Genomic DNA, 26,551 nt, shown 5'->3' on the forward strand with positions numbered 1-26,551 from the left:
TTGCTGCAGTAGAGGCTGCCTTATGCATGAGGCTTTGCTGAGGAGTTTCAGTCACAGAGGAAGACATCCACAGGGAAAATGCTGCCTCCGATTGGCTGATGATCCTTTAAAGACTACCAATCAGACACCATCCTCATAGTGTGACTGCGTGTTTCCCTCTCCATCTCTAAATGTACTGTGTCAGCCTGCGCATATTTTTATGTTTGCAGCGTTGCATGCAAGCGTGTCTGTGTGTGTGCAGGATGCCAAAATCAGAAGCCGTAAAGGAAGGGGAGGGGCAAGGATAGAAACGCTGAAGAAATAGATAGAGGGATACACAGAAGAGAAAAGAGGACAGTGGAGAGGGGACAGATGCCGAGAGACCAAGAGTGAAAGGCACACTGAGGAGAGACAGAAAGCGTGAGGAGGAGGAGGAGGAGGAGGAGACGATCTGCTGAAGGAAGCAGCAGTGTCGTTGATTTTCATAGGAGTCAAGGCAGCTGTCCTCTGTCACCGTGACGATGGGCTGCTGGCTTTCTGGACCGTGGATGGGCGACCAAACGGTGAGCCGCCAAATACCTGCCTCACTGTTACAGATAATGCTGTAACAGTGTTTTATGATGTCTCATTAAAGTAGATGGAATTAAGCTTCATTCACATCCAGGTTTGAGTGCGTGCGTACGTGTGCATGTCTGTGTGTCTGTATGTGCAGATGCAAAAAGGCATCATCATTTCTGCAAGACTACATTTTTGTGTGAGTGCGCATGTTTATAAATGGATGATAAACCCAATTCTTCAGCATTAAATCTAAATACTTTTTGTACGCGTGTCAAATTTTTAATGTTGTGTGTATAACATCTTCATCATCTCCTGAAGACTACTGCCGTCCTCTGGCTACACACAGGTGCCATTTTGTGCTTCTCAGCTCATGGTGTGTGCGCGTGTGCCTGTTTGCTAGTGTGTGTGTGAGTGTGCAGTTGAATGTAGAGGAGGGTGACTCATGGTTGTGATGTGCTGGAGTTAACAATACTGTCCATGCGTCTAATTCGATAGCCACTGAGCTGCATGTGTGTGACAGTGTATGTGTGTGTTTGTGTGTGTGCATGAAGCAGGATGCTGCTTGAAGGTATTAACCCTTTAAAGCAGCCGTGGATACCATGTCACTATTTTTCATATTTCCTTTAAACTGCCATAATTCAGCTGTTTGGGTGTTGCATACCGGAAAAAAACTACCATCTTTCTGCAGGCGGAGGGTCTTCTGACCTAGTTGCGTAATATTGAAAAATTGAGTCCGTTTGTGGTCTGTAGTGTGTTCACACTGCAAAACAAACAAACAAACAAAAAAAAAACCCTACATGAAGTGCATTTAAAATGGCAGCGGGCAAGCATAAATTTGATTGTGATGTTGATGAATGCAGTTTTCCCACAGCACATTACCAGATTATGTTTGTTTGTAGAACCTCATCATTCAATTAATTCTATCATGTCATTAGGGCAAGAAGCCACATCTTTAGTCCACACCACCCACTCAGTTTGTAACTCAGGTGTCCAATTTACACATTAGTGGTTTCTAAGCTTAAGGCCATGTATCTGCAATAAAATCACAAGGGTTTATTTTTCAGACTTGACAAAGTTCTTCCAGAGCCACATAAGGCCTGCCGTTTTCACAGGCTGTGAAGGATTAACCATAGCTACTGTTCTATGTAGCAGCTGTTACATGTATTATATTTAATCAGGAAAAAATAAATCCACAATAAGACACGTACTAACAGTACCAACTGTCTGCAGTGTGGAGTTCTGTTTTGTTCTACCTCACTACCATAGGGACTAAAAAAATTCTGTTGCTGGAGAAAATCTAGGAGTCAGAACCAATCCAAAAAGATGACGCACGAATTACACAAATATTTTATTTTGACCAACCCCTAGCTAAGAGTAATGCTAGTTATCCTTCAAGCTGTAGGCACTTTTTTCCCCTCGAGGCTGGTATTTATAATCAAAACCAACCACTACTCTGGTTATTATTTTTTACCTGTAGCTGAGTATAGTTCTTTTGGAGCGCTTTGTTCTAACCCATTGGTGGCAGGACTTCACTATGCAGTTTGCATGTTGTCCCTGTGAATGTGAGTGGAAATAGTTGTTTTTCTTTTCCTGAGTCAGCCCTCTGATGACCCAGGGTGTATTCCTGCACTCTCAAAGTGTCACCTGAAATAGGCTCAAGCCCACCTGTGAGCTCTAAAGTTTAGAAAATATATAATTGAGATGGAAACCCTTTGTTATCAGAAGATTTCACATTTACAATCAGACAGTTTGACGTGTTAAAAATGAGACACTTACTCTGTTAAGTCTTAAGCATATACAAAGGTTATATTAGTTAATGAAGGCAGGATTATTAGAGTATCGAGCTAATGTTAATGTGTCCATTGGTGGCGATTGATGTGTCCTTCAATGAGCTTTGTGTCACATGAATTCAGCAGCAGGCAACTTTGCTAACATCACAACCCTTCTGTCTGTTTGCCTCAGATGAATGGGCGGAGTCTAGCACACCTGAGCCAAAGGGATGCTCTGCGAATCCTGGCAGCCAATCAGCGTCCAATCACCATGCAGATCAAGGGCCAGAGGAGGCGTGGCACAGAGGCAGATAGGGGATCCTGGGAGCCCCTTCCCCTTGACCTGAAGCACCTCAATCTGCCCCTCCCTCTGATGGGGGCGGGCCTTAACACTTCTAGTCCCTCTTACCAACACAGGTAATAAAACATATGATTTGTTATGTAATGTTAAGAGCTGTAAAACCACTTTGTCTCACAGTGATTTTAAGAAATGCCGGTATGCAGTTACATCGGATTTCTTATGACCACACTGTACTAAACAACTAAATAACAATGTCATTATACTGTGCAAACATCCTTGTATGCCCTGAAAAGTTAAAAGGAGCCAGTATCATAAATAAATTATAGTGTTTGCTGCATCCCTGTGCAGTGATGATTGGAAACTGTTTAATTGAACAAGAAAACTAAATGCTTTACTGATATTTGTAAAAATGTAAAAACTTTTTTAGTAAGAGGATGCTTCTTGGGGTTTTTTTTTTAAAGCAAAAGCAGTAAATATTCAATCATTCCACTTTTAAAGACCACAGAAAATGACTTTTCTTAAAAGTAATGCAGTACATTACTTAATTATGCTAGAGAAAGTAATTTGTTTCACTACTCATTTCATTACTTTCTCATTACTCTGTAAAATGATCTAAAATACGCTGTCTCATAATTATCCATCAACAATATAAACCTGAGGCTACAGCTTCACATACCAACACAAACTCCTATCCTAAAGAGGATACACATGGGATCTTTCTTTAGTATTTAAACATAAACACAAAGCTGACAACACAATGCAAAGTTTAAAACCAGCCCAAAGAGACTTAAAAGCGATCGTCACAGTGATTCTCTTGTAAAAACATGAACAGGTAGAAACTGAGGCTGTAAACATGACTGCCCATCATTTACCTGTTGAAGTTCAGGCTCTGGCTGCTGGGTTGGGGTCAGCATACACTCAGCTCTATAGGTTTATTACTCTAGATTCTTGGCTAGCTTTGTGCTAGCATGCAAATAACACAGTTAAATTACTGCATTACTGAAAAATGTAATGGGATTACATTGTAATGTATACATATACGTGTGTGTGTTTGTGTGTTTGTGCATGTGTCTGAGTGACATAAATTTCATTATCACATGTTGAGTACAATGTAATGATTACAATGATTATGCATGCGCCCCAGGTGGCAGGCTTCAACTAGAAGCCTGTCAGAATCAAGGATTACATGAATGACTACTTAGCCGTTGTGTCTTTGGCTGTTAATCGACAACAGTACAGTCAAAGGATTTTCAAAGCCGCTATCATATATTGCGGTGTTCCTGAGATGCCGTCACATGTGGTTCCAAAACACCAAGATGGTGATGTAAACACACTCAGGATGAGGTGTCACAATAGACTTCATGACCAGTTGATCCCGTCATGGTGACTACACCCGTCTCTCATACTGTCGGCAGTCTCATCTTTAGTTTGTCTGTGAACTGTTGATTGTAAGAGTCAGTTGTTATTTTTTTAAATGTGTGAAATAAAAATAAATAAAATAAAAATTTAAGTAACTGGGACAAAGTTCAACTTAACAGACTATACAGTGAAACAGACACAAATGTATAACCATGTTATGCAGCCTGAAAGTTAAGGAACGTTACTTACGTCTTCCAAGGGGGATACCCACTTGTCCAATGAAACGTTATCCATGTTTGTTTTGAAGAACGTTAGTGTCTTCGGACCTGTATAATTCCAGGATTTTTGCTTTAAAATGTCTGAATTCTGTGTCCTTGTCATCTCTTTCAGACATTATTACAACCACCTGTCTCTGCCTCAAGATCACTGTGATGGCGGACGGTATAGCTACCTGTCTAGCTCCCCACGGGACACTGTGGACATTGGTCGCCAGGTGATATTAAGAGACAGACAGACAGACAGACAGACAGACAGACAGACAGACACACACACACACACACACACACACACACACACACACACACACAGAAGTGCATCAGAACACTTGCATCCAGATTGTCGATGAGGCCATATAGCACAGCTTATTACTATTTTCGTATTTTCATAAAACACAGCTCAGAAGCTTCTCTCACGTGTTTTTTTGTTTTGTTCTGGCTGACATGGCTGAAAAAGCTCATGAAAGGAATATTAAATGGTCTACCAATTACACCTCTAATTTCTAATCACAGTTTGATTTCCAAAACAACCAACAACAAAAAAACAACCCTCATGCACACTCATCTGTGATTCTAGAGTTGCACTGCGGATGAATTTGTAAAAGTTCATTTGCAATATATGGGTACCTTCACACTGTAGTTTCTGATTTGACCAAGAATGAGTTTAATCAATAACAAATTGTATTACACATTCTCATGTTCTTCTGTCACTTCCTACATTACTCAGGATCTAGAACTAGCTGGCCGTCGATCAAAGGGACAGAACTGCCTGATGGGATGCTGCAGTACTAACTTAGAAGAGCAAAACGCCTGCCACAGTCAGGTATGTAAAAATCTGCTTTTCCATAAAATTGTTAACGTTGTTGTTTTAAACATATATCTGGCGAGTATGCAAACCCTGTTTGTTAAATCAATTATGAATTGCTTATACTTGCTAGTACTCTCTGTGCAAGTAGTAATAAAGCTTACTCATTTCAGTCATGGAGTCATTGAGCCTCACAGCTGCACCGGCTGACACGTTCCTTCATTAACATAAATGCACCCACTATTATTTATTCTCAGTTCAACTTATACTATCTGGAAATATTTTCTGTTTTAGTAGTGTTTATTTTCAGTGACTAGCTAGTTTTTTAATAGTCATTAAGGGTTTTTTTCTATTTTTATTTTTTAATGAAACATAAAAGATCCACCTCTTTCATATTAGGCGATATGAGCTTGTGGTTCAATGCTAGACAGACTGGCAACACTATTTACAGGCATACACGATTAAATTTGTTTAGATTTGTTAAAATCAAAAAAGAATACTGGCACCCTTCCTCTTTGGCCATTGATGTTGATTTAACCGTCACTCAGGAACGTTTAAAAGCAGGAAACAACTGAACAAAAGGCAAGTGAATAAACTGAGAATTAGAGCAGATCTCAATGCTTACCTTTAGTATTTAACAGTTTTTCACTCTACAGACACAATCAGCCAGGTTTCACTTTTTACTGAGATTCTTCACACATTTAAAACATAAAACATGTTGTCATTTTTAGTGTTTGGTGTCATGATGCACTGGACTGACCCTGCCTGTTTTTATAGACAGATGATGAGGATTTTATGCTAGAGAAGCCAATGGGTTTCCTGCCCCTGCACCATGAGTTGGACAGTGGTCTGGGCTGGACAGATGGCTCCCTTCACCAGGGTGACCTCTCAGGTCTGGAGACCGAGGAGGGAGGTCTGGAGGACTGTCATTCACATGGGGCCCTCGCCCCAGGAGGGTGTGGGGGTTTTGGAGGTGGTGGCTCTCCTTCCTCAGAGTCCTTCATTTCCTCAGAGCTCAGCGACTCAGGCTTCTATAGTGTAAGCACCGGGGAGTTCAGGCACTTCCAGAGGCTGCTGGAGAAGCGAATGCGTCTCTACAATGCCAGGCTGCAACATCAGGGTGAACCATGCGAAAGGCAGGAACGGCGTGACAGCTGCCCCAAGAGCCACCGTGAGCTGCTGGAGGCCATCCCTGAGGCGCTGACAATGCAGCCTCAATGTCAGCATCTGCAGATTGGGATGGAGGATGGTGCTGGGCCTGTCATGGACCTGCCATCACGTGGCCTAGTCAGGTAATTAGAATATCAAATTTTTATCGTGGTGCTGGTTTCTCTAAGGTCTGTCAGATAGGTGTACATAGTTAAACCAGTCTTGTTTTTAATATTACTCACTTATATAATACCAGTTACAAATGATACCAATCTAAACGAAAGCCAACACACAAAACAACCATTGATTGCAATGTGATTTAAAACTTGTTAAAAAAAATTTTTAAAACACTTTTTTTTTTCAGAATAAAAAAGAGGTATGCTGCTTGGAACTCAAACATTTGTGTTAATTTACCAAAAAAACATATCTTTGTAAAATACAACCCATGGATTACAGGGACTACACATGACCTAAAACCTTTTCTTTGGTGCCTTTTTTTCATTAAACTCTTTGTATTTCCAGGGTTTCATCAGTCCAGTTCCACAAAGCTGATCGGCCCTGTCTGAACCGTCACAGCTCCAGCAGTGGCGCCCTCTTCAATCCCTCCCATACACACACTGCAGTGTCACGAATGACAGGCCCAGTCCTCTCAACCTGCAGCACTCCCTCTAGCCACCGGAGACCACTAGTGCCAGTGCAGCACCACCAGGGGTCAAGCTCAGTTGGGATGCTGAGGAGAAGCAGAACATTGCACCATCGGCCACCTCCACAAGAGTACCGTCGACGAGCCAGCCACCCAGCTTCCCCATCCTACTGCGCTGCAACCCTGCACCACTGTGGAGGCGTCGCACCATGTAACGTCTTGCCACCAGGCTTGCCAGAGGAAGCCGAGCTAGTGACAGGTGTGATGGCTTCCCACCCTGGAGGCATGGCCCTCTCACCCCAACAACATGCCACCACTCTGGGGCACATCAGAGGTGCCAACAACCATGAGCGTTGCTATGACAACAACTCCAACAGCCAGCTCGCGCACCATGACTGGTGGCACTCACAAGAAAGAAGCTTGATGCCTGAGCCAATGTTGGTAGAAAGGAACAGAGAGATAGAGAGGGAACTGGAGCAAAAAAGGCAAATTCAAAAAGAGAAAGAGCTTGAAAGGGAGAGGGAGACACAGATTCAGGAGGAGATGGAAAGGGAAAGGCAGAAGGAGATTGAGAGGAGCCGAGTCGGAGAGCAGCAGCACCTCCAGAGTCTTGTCTTGCCTCCTCAGGCCGGTGACGTCAATGACACATGGCCAAAACCCGCCAGCCGTCAGTCTCATGGAAGTGGAGGTGGCAGAGGCCTCTACAGCACTCTGGAAGGTCACACAGGAGCTTGTGCTACAGCTGGACAGGATGTAAACAAAGGACCAATTAATGCAGGTTCAAGTTTAAACCACAGTTCTGGTCTGCAGTCAAAATTTAATCCAAACTGTAAACCCAACACAACCACACGAGTCTCTAGGAGCCAGTTGCTTAGAGATCGAGCCTCTCAGCTAGCGGATGAGCGCAGCGGGATGAGCACCGACGAGGAGACCAGCACTGACATGCTGATGGGTCGATACTGGAGTCGAACGGAGAGGAGGGAACAATTTCTTTTGGCCCGTGAGCAGAGGCAGCAACAGCAGCTACAACAGCTGCAGGCCAGTAGAGGGACTGTACGAGATGTCGTTAGCAGGGGAGGACCCGTGGTAGGAGGAGGAGGAGGAGCCTCCGCTGATGATGGAGGTCTTCTGGACAGCAATGGAGTCAGAGGTTTTGCAGAAGGCAGGTGCAACACGGTCCTGGAGCTGAGTCAGAGGAAGCTGAGTCGTATGAGGAACAGAAAGCTGTTGGATGACTGGACGACAGTAGAGGAGCTCCTGACTCATGGGACCAGGCTGGACAACCAGGATGACATGCTGTGTCCCAGCTCCCTGCTGACAGTCACCACTGTCTAACTGCATGGACACAGTGTCTAACTGCAACTCTGCGTGTGAATGTGTGTGACATTAAGCTAACAATACAACATTTTAGCAATTGTTCTTGTGCTGTCTCTCCGAGGCCAGATGAGACGATGATATTAGTTTTAACTACATGTGTCACTTACAGAGAGGTCCAGGACATATTTAGCCTTGCTAAGCACAGTCTAGCTGCAGCTTGCTTCCAGTCCTTGTTAAGCCAGGTTAAACACTGCAAAGCCATTCATGTATTTTTTAAAAATGATCCAGGGCAACATGAGGTATTTACAGCTAAATAATCCTTTTATGTCTCACCCAGTTCAGCTGGTTTTTGGTCAGTCCAGGATTTTCAGATTTGAGTTAATTTATGGTTGATAAACAGCTGGCCATAAATTTCATGTCAAACCAAACCCAAATTATGAGCTGTGAATTTTCATAGTAACATATGGGTCCATATGACTGGCATTTGTCCCCGGTGCACATACAATGGAGCGTGCAATGTTTACCACACTCTGCTGTTCATACCTTTGTTGCAGCAGTAATGTGTAGTGACTTTGGATGAACAAGGTCCTCACCATCTCTGTATTTGAAGCATAATGATGAACCTAATACTCATTTTCTCAAGTCTCTGGGGAAGACAGAGAACAAGAAGACTGACAGAAAGTTGAATTGTTCCTTTAATGAATGTGTGAATGGGAGGGAACCTCACTGTCATTGCTGTACATCACCTCAACTGATAGCTTTATGTGTGGGTGTTTGACCACTGTATAGCACTCTGGACAAAACGTCTGTGTCAGTGCATGGCGCTTGTTATAACACACAAACGAACAAGGTCAGATGAGTGTGTTTGTTTGCATCATTTCTTTCATGCTCCATCTTATGCCCCATTTATTTCACCGAAGCTCTGATAGATTTACAGAGATTTAGGTTTTCACTTAGATCCTCAATCTAAGACGTTCGGGGAGCAATACTGTTCTACGTGATGCACCTGGCTGCGCACTAATGATGAATTACATGCTTTTTTATCAGCACTACAGAAACCATCAACTGTAGCAATTCAGACAATGACAACTGAGATTTAATGCCAAATCCTAAAGGTTTCTTTTTTGTTTTTTAACAGAAACTGTTTACAATTCAAAGGTCAGTGGGAGCTTTTCTAACTGAAATGCTAAATAGTGTGACCTGATTGACTGGCTTGGGCAACATGAGTAAAAACATGCTGATCAAGGGGGTAAAGAGTTTGCCATGGAGGTTTTTCACAGGTGACCACAGCTTTAGTCTGTGAAATCAGTTGTAATAGTCTTTGGGAGTCAGTTTTATGCTACATTCACGTCACATTTTTAATGCCATGAATTACATGCAGCTGATTGGAATATTTGTCCCACTTGGTGAAAAGAGAACCAAGAAAGTGCCAGTATAAAAAAAACAATAAAACTAATGGGAAGCCATAAAATAAAAATAAAAGCCATTGCCACTGGCAGTTACATCTTAATGTAATTTAATAAGATGGATACAATTGATTCAGATAATTAAAAAGGAGCCAGAAGGAGCTGCACATATTTGTTACCTTCTGGTAAGCCAAACCTTGTATTTTATTTTTGATCGTTTAACTATAGGTCACTTCTATGATGAGACCAAATGATGGCAATGGACATTACTAGTTGTAGCTAGTGTTTAGCTAAAATACACCATTACTGCTGAGTGGCACATTCATATTGCAAAGATGTTATGACAACATTTCATTCCTTTCTTACTGACGTGATGAGAATGCAGCATCAGATTTCTGGCCCTTCCTGGCTCATGGGTCTCTGTTCTTGGTGTCTTTACTGTTGGCTGGATGTTTACAAATCTATCTGTGCACTAAATGTTTATGCATGTTTACTGAAATCTACATGCGTTGACTTTGGTGAGAGAATTTTCAAGAAAAAAGTTACACCTCAAGACAGCTTTAGATTAAGTTTGCAGACTGCTGCTGCATATGGTTACAGTCAGAAGGTTGCTTACACTCATCATAAATGTTATAGCAGTTTTGGGCTTGTAATGATTGCCTTGAACTGCTATTTTTTTCCAGACTGACATGATTGTAAAGCATATATCTTTATTGACCTCTAGAAACAAGAACTAGGTGCACAAGTTTGAATTTATTTAGGATTTCTCAAATCCACACAGGATCAAAAATAAACATACTTAGTCAGAAGCGCACATGCTCCCACACTAATGTTTGGTTACATCTCCACCAGACCCTTTTGGTAGCCATCAACAAGCTTCAGGCAAAATTCTGGCTGATTATTTAACCACTCTCCTTGAAAGAATTGGTAGAGTTCATTAAAATTGGTTGGTGTCCTGGCACGGACCCTGCTTTTAAGCATAGTTCACAGATCTTAATTAGCGTTTAGATCGAGGCCAACGAATTTAAAGGTCAGAAGTTTAATTTAAACTTGTGCACCCAATTCTTGCTTTTTAATGACCTATACTGTACAATCTTTCCCTCTGGAAGAAGTACAGTTCACAGAAACCATTGCAATCCCCAGAATTACCATGACATTAAGGCCAATGATGACTGTATGTAAATTTGTGAACACAACTGTATGTCTGCCCAGAACAGACAGAGCTAAAGTCAGCGTCGACATTCCACTAAAAGCTGGTATGAAGCGTGAGTAAATCTGAAAACTTACTGATTCCAGGTCCGCGGTTCAGGAAAATGTGCAATAATACCTCAAGCTAGTTTTAATATGACAATGACGGTGTTGTGTACGCTACCTGTCAGGGTTCCATCGAATGCAGTAACTTGTTTTCGATTCAACAGATGCACAAAGTGACAAGTCACCACAAGTGTACAGCAGTCGTAGAATTTACAACAGCAACAGCAAAGGTTATGTATATATTTACGTTATTTCTTTACATAGTTTTCCATGAGAGGGACCTAAGAAAACAACTTTTTGCACATCGTTTTTATACAAAAAGTTTTCCCTACTTTTCTGTACCAGGGACCGAGGCCAGTGGAACGACTGTAGATAGAATGACAGTGTGTGTTAATGTTTTCTTTATAAACTAACATAGTGATTTATGGAGGAAAAAATCGTTTATTGTGATTGTGTTGGACATATTTCAATATTTTCTTGTGATGGTTTCAAAACCAATGTGAACCGTTTTTATGATCTTTAAAATCTTTCCGAGCTACTTTAGTTAAAAAGCTGGTTAAACCTTGATTTACTGTTTTCAAGAAGTGAACACAAAATGTGAATATTATTGTCTCTTTAAATGGATCAATTGAATTTTACTGTTGTTTTGTGTCATTAAGACATGTAGATATTGATTTTGTCAGATGGTGCGTTTGAGGACTGAGTCGGTAACAGGACATGAAAATGCCATCAGACGCCTCCAGTGGTTTATGATGTGATTCTGTAGGTTTATAGCTGTGTTACGGAGGCTGTATATACAGCACAGAGATGAACACTGTAGTATTAGTATGCTTAAAACTCACATCCACATTATCAGCATTCATGGATAGTGGCTCATTTTGGTCTGAATGTTAAATGTGACTTCCATGAATTATGAGTAAGATAACAAACACTGTAATGCTTAAAAGTGACACAGACAATACAGACAAATGTTTTCTGTCTTCTTCAGAGTGAGATGTTTCAGATATATATCAGTTTTATCTGATAGTCAGTTCCAGACCCTTTTACTGTGAAGCTACATGAAGCTTGAAACAAAGGTTGTATGACTTAAATCTCAATGTTATCAATCTGTGAATATGAAATGAAAAAAGGAGAAATTACAGTTTTGCTGTGTTTTAAAAGCGAAAGACTTAAAGGCAGGAAACTCATAGACTACTTATTTTAGAACTTGTTATTAAATTCCTCATGAAGCAAAACTAGATAGACGGTAACACGGAAAAAATAGCCCTGTGAAAAAGTAAAATGGAGACATAACAGCTGATTAATATCCTCTATCTTGTGAATTTTGAAACAAGCTTCTCCTGTTTCGTGATGCGATGTACTGTGCTGCATTTGCACACAGTTCAGTCATGGCTGGATTAGCAATTGGGCAAGTTTAGCAAATGCCCAGGGAATTCAGACAGCCAGGGTCCACAACAACCAGGTTTACTCTGTATTATTTGGGTCTGCTTCATTTCATTTATCTCAAATTAAATCAAAATCTGCAGATTGTGAGTACAGTGTAAACTTCTGCTAAATCAGAGTTTCAGTGTATAGGTTTAAATCATTGTACTTTGTTTCTTTTGCTGTAAAATCTGCTTCATTACATTATTATTATTATTATTTTCACATTTCCAGAAACTAACACAAAGAACACCCACAACAGGATTATCTTAATTCATTATCAAAGTGCTGTAAAAAAAAGAATTTTAAAATTAAATGATTTTTTTGGCGTTTAAAATATTAAAAATAGTATTCAACCTTATGCTAAGACACTAATAGCCATAAGTTGTATTAAAAGATGTCAGCTGAAGGTTCCAGTTTTTGTGCTAAACTAAGAGGATCCTGCACTTCACAGAAATTGCTGCTTTCTAATTAATTAATCTCACTCGGAAGAAGACAGACAAAATCTTTTTTTTTTTTTTTTTAAAGAAAATTCAAACAGTTTGAAACCTGTTAAGCATTCAGTGAGGAAAGACATGAAATCAACCTTGCACCCTGTTTATTTCCCCGTTTTACCTCTTTCAGCTGTGACTCAAACACTCTGAATAATGGATGACGAAGAGAGAAATTTTCCTTCTCACCCACCCCCCTCATTCTCTTTGCTTACGTTACACAAGGACACAGAGGGCTGAAAATAGCGCTGCTGTCCTCATGTGATGTGAAATTAAAAGCACACTGGAGCGGAGATACTTGCTGCTGGGGGATCTCAATACTTGTTTTACTCCATCTGACAATACTTCCATCCAGCTTGCAACACCGCATCCATCTGTCTGTGCAAGGGTACTTTTCACTACGGCAAGCTTTTTGGAATATAATGATGTACATGTGATTGTAATAAAGAGATTTTAATTAGCTATGAAATTGTTGTTTTGTGCTTTTATTCAAGACTTAACTTTTGTTGCCAGTCAGACACAAGCAATAAACTTCTGTCTGTACACAGCTGTTTTGAACAGGTGAGGGTTTTTTGAGCCTAGCCATTTTCAACAGATTGCTGCAATTCAGTCTTATATCACCTTTATCACTACTACTCTAGAAAACTCGGCTTTCAATGTGTCTTTGACAATATTTGAATTAAAATAAATAAAGCCATTTCAGCTTCAGGTGTTTTAAAGGATAACTCAAGAGGTCCCACATTGCAACCAATCAGATCACCATTAGTTAATGCTGCATTAATCCATAAGTAAAAACAATGAAAAGTAAGGACTCTTAAACTAAGTAAGAGTCCAGCTGAGACAAAAGGTTAAGACATCTAAAATTTCTGAACCAAGGTTAAGATAGAATTGGATGTAAAAAGGAAATCCTGCCCATCTGTTTTAGAATAGTCTTACATTGGTGCGTGTTTATATTATAACGACACTGACTTAAACTTTATGTAAAAAACTGATGATGCTCGCTATTGTTGATAACTGTCCACTTTAAAAAGACTATAGGCATGTAGTCATTTATTACTGTATTGCTACACTTACTATAACATCATGTAAATACGTTTCTTTTTTGTGATGTACATTAATTCAGTTTTTACCATCATGTACTTTGCTAAATGAAACATGTAAAATATCATAACCAGATAAAATGAAATAGTCTCTTTGGGACCAGTGCTTTGGCTGTATCAATCTAGGCTGACTTCTCTCTCCTGTAAGCTCCACAGCTCAGGCCAGCATCTCCAAAGACAAGAATCCGATCAACAGCTCCCTCTGGAGGACGTGGGCAACTGCTACAGGCTGGTTTTAATATCAGACAAAATGAGATGTTGTTTTTGGATATCACTAAAATCAAATCCTCTGACTTTTTTTCTTCTGTATGTATAGATAAGCATCGTTTTTGGATGTTTTTTTTTTCTGAATTAGTGTTCAAAGTAGTTTCTTAAGAAACAACAATTGGCAGATAATGTAGAGCAGTGTTTCCCAAACTTTTGAAGCCACAGCTCATATTTTACATTAGAAAATCACATGGCGCACCACCAAACAAAAATGTTACAAAATGAATGTTGATAATTTTTCCATTTACTGTTTTTGCTTTCTTTTGACCACTACACATGCTACGGCCTCCATCTGGGTCGGAACTTTCTCCAGGACCCACGTCATATTGACTACTTTTTCTTTTCAAATATATTTATCTATTGTTATTACTCGCTGTGTTGTCTCACTTGCAGCATGACTATTATATAATTTCTACTTCGTCTTCTTCTGTTTTACTGGCAGCTGGCAACCCATTTAATGTAGTTGTACACGGTCACTTAGTAGTAATCAGGTGGAACCAGATAATCTTCCACGGCACACCTGATCATTTCTCACGGCACACCTATGTGGCGCGGCACAGTGGGTAGGAGACACTGGTGTAGAGCAGGGGTCTCAAACTCAAAGGAGCTGTGGGCCACTGCCGGCAATGTCATCTCATACGAGAGCCACTTTAGCCTTTAAGTACTACAAACAAACAAGAAAACACCCACAAATATTTCTGAAACTGCAAACGTGAACACATTTTTTTCCCTCACTTTTAACTAACTGAAGCTTTTAACTGAACAACCAAATAGAAAAACTGGTACTCTCTTTCTGGCCAGACACGTGACATCGCAATTTTGTTTGTATTTAACAAAAAGAAATGCAGACATAAGTGTACACATTAGTGAAAACTGTTTTCTTTACAAATAACTCACTGAGCTACAACAGCCAATCCCTAACGTTTGTACTCTCTGCTCATATTGCCTTCATATTAAATAAGATTTTTCTTTTTAAAGAACTTATTTTAACATTGCACTCAACAACAAACAAATCTTCCCTAACAAAAAAAGTAACTTCAAGGGCCAAATTGCATTATATTTCTTCACGTCAATATACGTGAAGAAGTAGGGGTGATGTGGGCCACTAGTTTGAGACCCCTGGTGTAGAGGTTTGAGGTTGTGTTAGGCAATACGTTTCTCACAGGCAGTCATTCATCCAGGAATGAAGAACAAATGCTAGCCAATAGATCCCCCCCATGACCCCCCCAATAATCAGACCCAACCAATATAACCCCCCCGAGACGGTGAGAAGGGGGGGGAAGAGAGAGAAAAAAAAAAAAAAAAGAACTCCTGGGTCACCTGTATGGAGAAAAAAAAACAAACAAACAAAAAAAACAAACAGAGGAGACAGCAAACAACAAAGAGCAACATAATAATAGAGAAAACAAAGCACCATCACAATAAACTAGCTAGCCATAGATATCAATATTTACTAAATAATAAACGATATTGTGCAGCACGCAAGATAGACAGCGCACAGTGTGCTTTGAGGCAGCAGCCAAGAAAGCTTTAGTCCGCGTCTGTGAATACCCATGTGTGCATACCTGTGTGGATCAGCATGCTTGCATTCCAAAGGTTTCTCCATGTAATGATCTGCTAGGGAGTGTGGGGGGGCCACAGCCCCGTCCTCCAGGGTGTGAAGCGAGTATGGAGGAGATCAAAACTCCAGACATCCAGAGGCCCCCAGAACACAAGAGACCATGGAAGACCAACAGAGGGGCAGCCGCGCCACTATTCCAGTAAGAGCTGAGGAGAGTCCCAGATGAGGGCTCGCCCAGCAGCCGCGGAGCAGAAGTCAGGGGGAGTTGCAGTGACGCGCCCGTGAGCTCCGCCGGCCCCCAGCTGCGCCTGAGTGACCGAGCCCCGGGCCGAGAGGCCGGGGGCACCCCACCTCCAAAGGGGGCCCGAGCGAGCCCCAGGCCCCAGGCCCCGACAAGCGGCCGCCAAGGAGTGAGCCGGTGTGTACCCGGACGCCCACCCCCAGACACAAAGAACCACCAACACACCGACACCTGAGGGAGTCCGCCACCGGCAGGGGAAGTGGTGGTGGGTGGAGATAGGCCTCCAAACCTTGCATCCTTAACCACTCCGGTGCCTGACTATTTTCCTGGGGGATTTGGCACACTTTCAAAAACAGCTGCCTCAACCTCCCCCTTCATGAAAACATATGACGTTCATCAGCATCCGACAGCATAAAGGTTTCATGATAATTAGATGTTCTAACTTCACCCAGTTGCAAAATGTAAACTGAAACGATGGATCCCAGAATGGTGGTGATGTCAATTTCTGCCTCTGTTAGAGCTCAGTAACCATTTAAAGACCTTTGTAGTGCACTGACATCATCATTTAACCCTACAACTGTTTACAACTTGCATAGTTCCCATTTCTGTATAGCTGTATATCTCAGATTCCTGTAAAGTTATTTATTTCATATTCTGTATAGTTTTTCATATTTATATCCTGTTCATATCCTGTACATAGCTTGTACTCACTACAGCCTGTACATACTTATAGTTATAGAATATTCACAACATACTTCATACCGTGTACATTATAACATACCATAATAGACCCATTTCTGTAATATACTCACATATCTATATTATTGCTAATATATATTGTAATATATCTATATCACTAAAGCACTTCTGGATGGATGCAAACTGCATTTCGTTGCCCTGTACCTGTGCATGTGCAATGACAATAAAGTTGAATTCTATTCTAATTCTATTCTATCATTCAATACTGTGGGAATCTGACAGCAACTTCCTGCTCACAAATTCATACAGAAAGTGTATCAAGATGATGAGTGTGTGCCCAGTCAAAGTCATTGATCTCAGCATCAAGGCAGTGTATTAGTATTCTCTACAAGGTCACAGTTTTCTATTATCTGCACACAGCTCTCTGAGTCTTTTACTCCATCTCCACTTCAGTCCACCACCGGTCACCTGAAATCAAACTATTGTCCCCTACTAATATGACCAGCGCACATGTGGGAGACCAGATTTCTTTCCTCTTATGTCCGGCACTCTACTTGGTCAAGACTGTGGGAAACTCCAGTCAGACCAAGGCCCACACATTCATATGGTGATGTGTGAGTATAAATAGGAGGGATGAAGGCAGCAGAGATCAGAGTCTCTCTACAGAGACCTCTACAGCACAGAGATCCGGCCATGGCAGCTACAGTCTCTCCAGTAATGACTAATTCTCAGGACCATGTGACTCTGAATCATAAGGTAAATTGGATATTATCAGAATGTCATTCATTATTCATTAAAGATGATGTTTAATAACACTAAACCTATGCACCAGAACTGTTTTATTAATGACTTTGTTCTTCTTCTTGCAGCTCAGAAAGCCTCTGGTGGAGAAGATCCACAGAAAGAGAATCAACAGCAGTATTGAACAACTCAAGTCTCTCCTGGGTTCTGAGCTCCTCAAACAGCAGCCAGACTCAAAACTGGAGAAGGCAGACATCCTGGCTTCCTGCAAAGACTGCAGCAGAAGTGTCAACCTGTGGACTCAGCAGCTGTTAAGGGCTACTCAAGATGTATTCAAGAGCTGGTGCATGTTCTGTTAAAACAGGAGGTGAAGACTCAGTCTGAACCACATCAACCAGCTGCACATTTCCTCTGAAGGAAACCTGAGTGAGGCGGACTTCTCTCCTCTGATTGTCACAGCCAAAGACAAGAGTCCAGTCTACAGCTCCCTCTGCTGGCCATGGTAGAAGCTCACAGACTGGAGTCACTACTAGATCAGCTATACTGATGATATTGACTGAATTCTATGAAATTTCAATGACTTAACATTTCCTGAAGAAACAGTGATATCGCTATCTTTCAAGTAAAGAGAGAAAACACAGATAAGCTGAAGGACCAAGGCTTGGTCAGCTGGTTGGTTAAATATTTGAAAAATAAATTCTTTTTTGGGGAGTTTGACGTTTAAATTTTAAACTAAGTGTACTTCACACTTCCTTGTCAAACATATTTCCCATGGAAGTAATTAAATCAAACATATCTTTTGTTTTAAGAAAGAACGTTTGACATTCTTGGTGTTCCAATCAAATCATAAGCTGACCAAACAAGCATATCCAGCTACTGCTCACTAGTATTTAAAGTAACACTGTACATTACATTGTGGTGATATGTGTTGAAACTATTGCTTATTGTTCTGACACTGATATGAGGATTTATGTCACAATGTTTTTGTCTTTTGTAAAGACAGTTGATCTTTCACTCTTCATGTCCTGCTGATGTTACCAAGTTACAGCTGCGATGCATCATCACCATTATCTGTTTTCAACCGCAGCCTGAGTTTATGCTAAAAAATGTATAATTGAAATCAAATGATTTTGTGTGACATGTTATTTTTATTTTACAAATCATCCCGTATTTTTTTGTGTTCTTCTTTTGTATGGACAACATGTCATGAGTTGTCCATACAAACCTAAAGAACATCTATGCTGAAATAAAGAGTTTTGCTCCAAGTTTTCTCAAAAATGCAATAACAAATTAGGCAATCACCTGCACAGTTATTTAAGATCAAATCAAGGAAAAGGACACTTTCAAATTAATCTGAAAAAATCTTTAATCTGACAAAATCTTTTATCTGTGTTGCAGTTTATAAATGAAGGTAAGTGATTTACGCCAAATGTAAGTGATTTCATAATGTCTCTACTTAAGTGCAAAAACTAATGAGTGATTCATCACTTTGGTGCCGTTCTCCTTCCCAGGTGGAAAAATGGTAAAACTTTAAAGATAACTAGTGTCTCCTGATGTGTTGGTTATGAGACACACTTCTATTTTTCTTCTTGTGAAAGCACCAAAACGACAGAGTGTGGGAAAAAAGAGGAGCCTTGCTCACAGACCCCCAACAAATGCTGACCTAACCCTAAGGTTAAGAGGGTATACTCGAAAGCCTACTCTTTCAAGTTAGAACTCTTTTAATTATATATATATTATTGGCTAATATCAACCAAGTTATAAAGCTATGAAAAAATGAACCATGTATAACAGAGTGGTGTCCGGGTACATAATAAAGATAAAGATTTCAGTGTTATGTATCGTTATAAACAGGACAAAAAGGTGCAGGTTTTACAGACAACTACAGTATGATGCTGAAACTCCATAAAATACCAGTACCAAATACCAAAGGAGATTAGTTTACTGTAAATATCAGAAGATGATTCTAAAGAGTAAATATACAGTTCTTAATAGATTTATTAGACCACCACCAAGGTTTATGGTACAGCTGCCCTTAATGAACAGCATTGTCAATTACCAAAATATTTTTTCTTGCTTTGTTAATGGTTAACCCATTATTATGCAGAAGTGTTTTATTTGAAAAATTTTAATACTAAAATGTATTTTTTTTGTTATCCTTTAAATTATAAATTTACTGTTGAAAACAAAGCTGAAAAAACAGTAAAGCACAACATTATTTTTCACTTACTTGCATTATTGAACAAAAAAAAGTTTAGTGGTTGAATGTTGTGCTTGATTATTTTCTGACTTCTTAGACGGTGTATTCTCATTGCCAACGTGTAACATACTGAAGATTTGTCACATCCTGAGGTGTCTCATAGCTACGCGAAAGGTACCCTTCCGCATCCTTATGAGACGTAACATACCAACACGGTATGTTGCGTGTTGGAGTGAGAATAAACGTGCTGTCTCGGAGAAGTGTGATGACTGAAATTTGGGTGTAAAAAGGCAATTGGTGGATTTGTTACTGTTAGAACAATAAATAATTAAATTTTTAGTTTTGATGGATTTCTAAAATACTTGTGTTTTCTTGTTTTTTATGAGAGGTGGTCTAATAAATTTGTAAAGCAATGTATTTATTGTTAATCTCAGTGTATGTTGATGTTGATATTTCATTGATGTTGCATGAATCCTTTAGTAAACACTGTACTTCAAGAACTGGTAACGCACCTGAGTGTACAGTGGTATTGTGGATTTCTTTTGGAAGAAACCGGATTTCTTAACGGACACTATATTTGCTACTGATAAATTTCCCAAAGATAATCTTTTTTCAGTTTTATTCTTTCAGTAGGCAGAATGTGTGAAAACTTTGTTTAAATTGAGTTCGAAACCAACATAGACTATTGTCCAGTGGGATTTGGCGCACTTCAGAAGTAGCTGTCTCAATCCCTCACCCTCATTTGCAAAATGTTAAGGCTTGAAGAGATGATGATGTTCACTTTTCTACATTTTAAGAAATGACAAAAAAAATAATGATCCAGCTCATAGACAGAAGCAATCAGATCATTTCCCTCCAGATGGTTGGTGACGTCTGGCTCTGTCTCTGTTGGAGCACACGACCACCAAGGATCACAAAAGCTCCTTTGAAAGTCTTTTGTAGTGCACTGACCACATCCCTCAATACTAAGTGTGGGAACCTGGGAGAAACTTTCTGCTTACACCATCTACAAACCACAAGACAGAGGTCACACCTGCCCCATCTGGACCTGCCTTTTTTCTAAATAGCTTCAAAAAGGTTTTAAACAAGCTATGAAAATTTTAAGTTCTACTTTTGCACCCACAGAGCATTGAGTTAGTGCTTTATCCGTATTAATTTCCTGAACAATACCCATAACAAACAGAATCACTGACAGATATATACTATGGGTTTGTAGGCTGTATTTGCATGTAGTGGTCAATTGATCTCAGCATCAGGCAGCAGATCTACTTTCTTTAACAACCACTTTCCCAGATTCACACAGAGCTTTCTGACTCTCTTACGCCATCTCTGCGTCAGCCCACCACCTGTTCTCTTGAGATGTAACTATTGTTCCCAACCACTGAGCAGCTGGCATTTCCTTTCTCTTATGTCAGGCACTCTGACTGGTCAAGACTGTGAGAAATTTGAGTAAGACCGAGACCCACACATTCATATGGAAATGCAGGACTATAAATATGTGGGATGAAGCCACCAGAGATCAGTCTCTCTACAGAGACCCTTGCCATGCTGCAGAGGCCCATGGCACCTACAGTCACTCCAGCAATGATTTGATATTCTCAGGATCAGATCTCAAGAATCACAAGGTAAATTGGAGACTCTCAGAATGCCAATTTATGAATTACTGCTTCATAATGATAGACCTATGCACATGAACTAATTTCTTAATGATTTTGTTCTTCTTGCAGATCAGAAAGCCTCTGGTGGAGAAATAATGCAGATAGCAGATCGACCGGTGACCTGAGCAACTCGTGTCTCTCCTGGATCCAGAGATCATTAAACAGCAGCCAGACTCCAAACTGGAGAAAGCAGACATCCTAGAGACGACATTATGGCTTGAACTTGAGAAGACTTCAGCAGAAGCACCAAGTTGTGGACTCAGCAGCTATTGATTAGAGCTACTTCGGATGTGTCCATCTGTACCTCCTGTTGCAGGAGGACTTGAAGATTCAGTCCCAGAAAAATTAGCTGAACTATACAAACACCTTGCAGACAGATGTTCTTTAAAGGAGAGAGGCTGACTTCTCTCCTCTGAGCTGCACAATCCTCACTACCTCCACTAAGGAGGACTAAGGACATGAGCTGGGTCAACACTGCCCTCTGGAGGTCATGGTAGACTCCTACAGACTGGAGTTGCAACTTCATGAGTTGACCATACTGGTCAAAGATTACTGGACTGAATTCCTGAAATTTGAATACCTTGTTATTCTGGATTAACAGAAGTGTTAATATCTCCACACACTGTGTGTGTTTTGTATTTTTAAAAAGATATTTCCTGAAGAAATGCAAGCAATAATATCTTTCTGGTTAAGAAGAAAAAGAAATGTCATGCATGTTGCATGAGTGAAGTCTGATTGCATTGGCAATTATTACTTTTATATTGTACTATATTGTACTTAAAAATCTGATAATGTTATAGTAACATTATTTTTTGATCACTTTGGTCAAAACCTCGAGTGTCCTTTTTTATGGACAAATTCTGATACTGAAACTGCGTTTACTCAAACAGATTTGTTGTAAGATCCAACAAATCACCTTTATATTAATGCTTTTTTAAAAGTTTTTTAAAAAAAATATTATTTTGTGTGATTATAGAAAAATGATCCGTTTTAGGATTAGTACATTTATCCTTTAACTGTAAAAGCTTTTTTGTGTAACAATATCACTGTTTTTAGTGACAATGTGATTGCTAACCATTAATAAGGTTTAATATCATTTGATCTGTTTAAAGGTCAGACTTACTCTATTTGTTTTGTTCATTAAAACCTTTTGTCCATTTGCTAAATAATGTTAAAGAACCCTGTACTGTGCACTGTTTTTGGTTCATAAAGACAGCTGTATCTTCACATTCTCTGAGTACAGTGTAACTCGCAGACATGAGCTACAGATGTGATGTCTCATCACCTCCTCTTGTAGCTGTTATACTTCATGTGGCGCCGTGTGCCTTGTTAAATAAACAAACACTGCCAGCTGACAATTTTGCGTTCTCACATGAGTCTGTAGTTTTACTATATACAAATGACTTCCTTACAAATGACATCATTATCTATAATTACCATAAAGCTTTGAAGCCATTTAGCAAGGTTGTTTGATGAACAGTTTCAGTTCATACCTGAATAGATAAAGCCACCAAACCCATTGGAAAAACATTTAAAATGATGCAGCTGTCAGTTGTGGGTGTTATCAATCAAGAAGCGTTAACAGTTTACCCATTAGTGATGTCACACAATGCATTTAATGCGATGTATAATGAGGGACACTGCTATTGTTGTTACAGTCAAAGCAGTGAAAGGACAGAGTGGGAAACCAGGGAAACTCACTGACGAGCTCCAGTGGGACTCTAGACCTTTGCCCTGAAGAGATAGAATATGCATTTATAATCCCTCTTATTACTCAACATTTATCTGTTAGAGGATCACCAAAAAGTTTTGGTTGTTAATCTGTTACTGTGGAAAAGCAATGGATAGCTCAACTGTTTTAACTTCTTAGTTTAACTGATTATTAATCTAATCTTGACTCTGTGATTATCTTAACTTCCATATATGAGTAAACTGTTGTAGATATAACCAAGTTATATCTACAACACATGTACCTACAAATATAGACACGTTGAAATAAAAGAAAAAACTAATCAGCTACGTGCATTTATTGTTTAAACGGGAAGTTTAATGTACTGCTGACTCCTTAAGTGTGAATTCATGTCTTGTACTGATTTGATATAATGTTTTGTCATCACTCTGCGATTCCAAACAGTGGAATAATTTTATATCATCCATGAACATTTTCAGCGTAACTTCTATATGGCTTAATGAAGAGCTAGCAGGTATTGTCACAACTAGGGACATTATCTTTTAGTGTCTGACTGACATGGTTAGCATGGTAATTAAAACTGAAGCAAAACAAGCAACTCGGCTCTGTAAAGTAACTGAAACTCAACCAAGCGGAAATAAAGGAGATTTAAAGAAACAAACTTAAAACTAATTAAAAATAAAGCTGGCCAGTGTGCTCAGGTTGACATGTTAGAATTCAAAAACTACCTGTGTGATATCTTTTAAATTTGATGGTTACTTGAAAGAATTTACAGTGAGTGATCAGTACTGTAATAATATAGCAAATGGTGATGATGAGGAATTATTAGATGGGTTAAACATAATCCTAACCTATAGATATACGAACTAAAAGGTTTAAAATGAAGGCTATGAAAACTAAAACGTTAAAATGAGTGAACATTTGTAATAATTTTCTGTACAGCTATAAAAATAAAAAGGATTTTGCTGTGAAAAGCATTCCAAAAATGTGTTATTGCGCTTTGGGAGTGCAACATTACATATCTATATCTATTATCTATATCTAAAAAAAGAATGGAAAAGAAATTCATTAAAGTAAGATGACTATGTGTGCCAGCTTCTTAGATGAAACGGCAAACTTTGATGAATGGAGAGATTGTGGGAAACCTCTGAGGCAAAGAGTCACACTTCGAGATAATTTGCATCCTAAACCGCACCAGCATGCGCCTATTGTCCAGAGGGGATTGGCACACTTCGGGAAACAGCTGCCGGAAAAACCCTTTTCATGCAAAGTCTGACCGTCGAGTTCACTAGATGTTAAAAAATAATATCACTCAAAAGTTAAAAAGTGGAACTAAGATTCTGTGATTTTGTTGAAAATAACTTCAGTTACTGTAGAGTATATTTTCAAATGTAATTAAATATTTGAGGCAACCAATCATGTTGTTTCCCTCCAGATGGTTGGTGACGTCGGCCTCTGTCTCCGTTAGAAACACGGCGAGCAACCATCACAAAAGCTCCTTTCAAAGACCTTTGTAGTGCACCGACCACATCATTCAATACTGAGTGTGGGAAAGTGAGAAATCTTCCTGCTCACACTAACTACAGACCACAAGACAGGGGACACACTTACTAGATATGGATATCTGACACCTGAGTCAGAGAAAAACTGCATACTTATCCAGACCTTTCCTGGTAGAGTTGTAGTTGATAATGGAAAAGTCTTCATCAGTTGGATCAGCTTCTTAGTACAAAGAACATGCAATTTCTGACTGAGCCATTACACAGTGTCCCGAGCACAGTTTAGCTCACAGCAAATGTGAGAAGAGTGAAGACATCAGAAGCAGAGAAACAGTAGGAGTGAAATCGAATTTTTCACTGATACATGGTCTGTATATGCACTTGTACAGCTGTAACTGGTTGATAAGCGTGTGCCCAGTCAAAGTCACTGGCACCAGGCATCAGATCAATAGTCTCTACAGGGTCACCACTTTCCCAGATCCACACAGAGCTTTCTCAGTCTTTTATTCCATCTCCACTTCAGTCCACCACCTGTTCCCCTGGGATGTAACAATTGTGCCCTACTAATATGACCACAGAGCATCTGGCAGGCAAGATTTCTTTTCTCTTATGTCAGGCACTCTGATTGGTCAACACCGTGAGAAGCTCCAGTCAGACCAAGACCCACACATTCATATGGAGATGTGGGAGTATAAATAGGAGGGATGAAGGCAGCAGTGATCAGAGTCTCTCTACAGAGACCTCTACAGCACAGAGATCCAGCCATGGCAGCTACAGTCTCTCCAGTAATGACTAATTCTCAGGATCATCTCGCTTTGACTAATAAGGTAAATTGGAGATCATCTGAATGTCATTCATTATTCATGAAAGATTGCATTTGATAAAGCTAAACCTGTTCATCTGAATTATTTTATTAATGACTTTGTTCTTCTTCTTGTAGCTCAGAAAGCCTCTGGTGGAGAAGATCCACAGAGTGAATCAACAGCAGTACTGAACAGCTCAAGTCTCTCCTGGGTCCTGAGTTCCTCAAACAGCAGCCAGACTCCAAACTGGAGAAGCCAGACATCCTCGAGATGACCGTTTGCTACCTGAGAAGACTGCAGCAATAGTGTCATCCAGTGGACTCAGCAGCTGTTGATAAGAGCTATTCCAGGTGTGCCCAAGAGATGGTCAACTTCCTGCCAAAGGTGGACCTGAAGACTCAGTCCCAGAGAAACCTGCTGAACCACATCAAGCAGCTGCACACTTCCTCTGTTAAACCCCGAGTGAGGCTGACTTCTCTCCTCCGAGCTACACAGTCCAGACCAGCATCACCAAAGACAACACACTCACCAGCTCCCTCTGGAGGCCGTGGTAGAAACCTGCAGACTGGAGTCAAACTCATTAAGTGCAATGATCGTATTGGTCAGAAATTACAGGATTCTTCTTTCTTTTTTTAAAAAAAGACTTGTTCTTCTGTATGTACAGAAGGTTTTACTTTGTGTGTATTTGTTCTTGGTCACAGATGATATTTCCTGCGGAAATGACACCAACCATCTTTGTAATAGAGAGAGAAAACATTTTGTCATGCAATAGACAAGCTTAAAGACCATGTTGGTCAGTCTTTTTCTTCTGTGTTTACAGAAGGTTTTATTTTAAACTAAATGCATTGTATTTAAGTATATATGTTTTAATTACTCAGGATGGACTTGTGAAATTATTTTTATCCTTTTGTATAAGAGGGTATAGAAGCATGTCTAGACTGTAAAGCATGTGAACTTTATATATATATATGTATGTATATCGACTTTACTTTGTATTAAGTAATAATGTCAAATTGTGATCATTGTGATATGATGCGCTTTAGCGTTATTTTCTTCACGCTTGTTATAAAGTGTGGTTTATGCTCATTTTGGAGCACATTATATGAAGATTTGTGTTATAATGTTTAAGTCTTTTGTAAAGACGACTGATCCTAAACTCATTTTGGGTTCAGTGTCCTGCTGATAAAGCTGTTCTTGTGATGTATCATCACCTCTATCGTCCTCCAATAGGAGCTTTTATATATAAAACAGATAATACTGAGTTTAACTTAATAAACATTGAAATCAAAATATTTTTTCTGTTCCTGTGTCATTATGTGTATATATATATATATATATATATATATATATATATATATATATAT

At 39.8% G+C, this 26,551-nt stretch overlaps 1 protein-coding gene and 2 pseudogenes across 1 annotated transcript; all 3 read left to right on the forward strand.

The window, feature by feature from the left end:
• The first annotated feature begins 500 nt into the window (after positions 1-500).
• LOC146632617 (uncharacterized) lies at positions 501-8,173 on the forward strand. Its single transcript, XM_085354532.1, has 6 exons — positions 501-542; positions 2,500-2,723; positions 4,357-4,459; positions 4,969-5,064; positions 5,824-6,338; positions 6,718-8,173. Exons 1-6 carry the CDS (start codon positions 501-503, stop codon positions 8,171-8,173), a joined length of 2,436 nt encoding a protein of 811 aa, XP_085210658.1.
• A 9,056-nt stretch (positions 8,174-17,229) lies between these two features.
• Positions 17,230-17,843, forward strand: LOC146632618 (transcription factor HES-2-like; annotated as a pseudogene).
• A 7,245-nt stretch (positions 17,844-25,088) lies between these two features.
• LOC146632619 (transcription factor HES-5-like) lies at positions 25,089-25,741 on the forward strand (annotated as a pseudogene).
• The last annotated feature ends 810 nt before the right edge of the window (positions 25,742-26,551 follow it).

The sequence above is a fragment of the Diplotaxodon limnothrissa genome, linkage group LG5 (genome assembly GCF_057381915.1).
Source record: "Diplotaxodon limnothrissa isolate DT_005_m linkage group LG5, D_limnothrissa_male_GT1.1, whole genome shotgun sequence".
NCBI classification, from domain to species: Eukaryota; Metazoa; Chordata; class Actinopteri; order Cichliformes; family Cichlidae; genus Diplotaxodon; species Diplotaxodon limnothrissa.

Bases quoted from the DNA above. Each gene is read 5' to 3' on its own strand.
- LOC146632617 (XM_085354532.1), top strand. From the start codon at position 501: ATGGGCTGCTGGCTTTCTGGACCGTGGATGGGCGACCAAACG. The intron at 4,460-4,968 runs GTGATATTAAGA...TACATTACTCAG, and splicing joins CTGTGGACATTGGTCGCCAG to GATCTAGAACTAGCTGGCCG. The intron at 5,065-5,823 runs GTATGTAAAAAT...CTGTTTTTATAG, and splicing joins AAAACGCCTGCCACAGTCAG to ACAGATGATGAGGATTTTAT.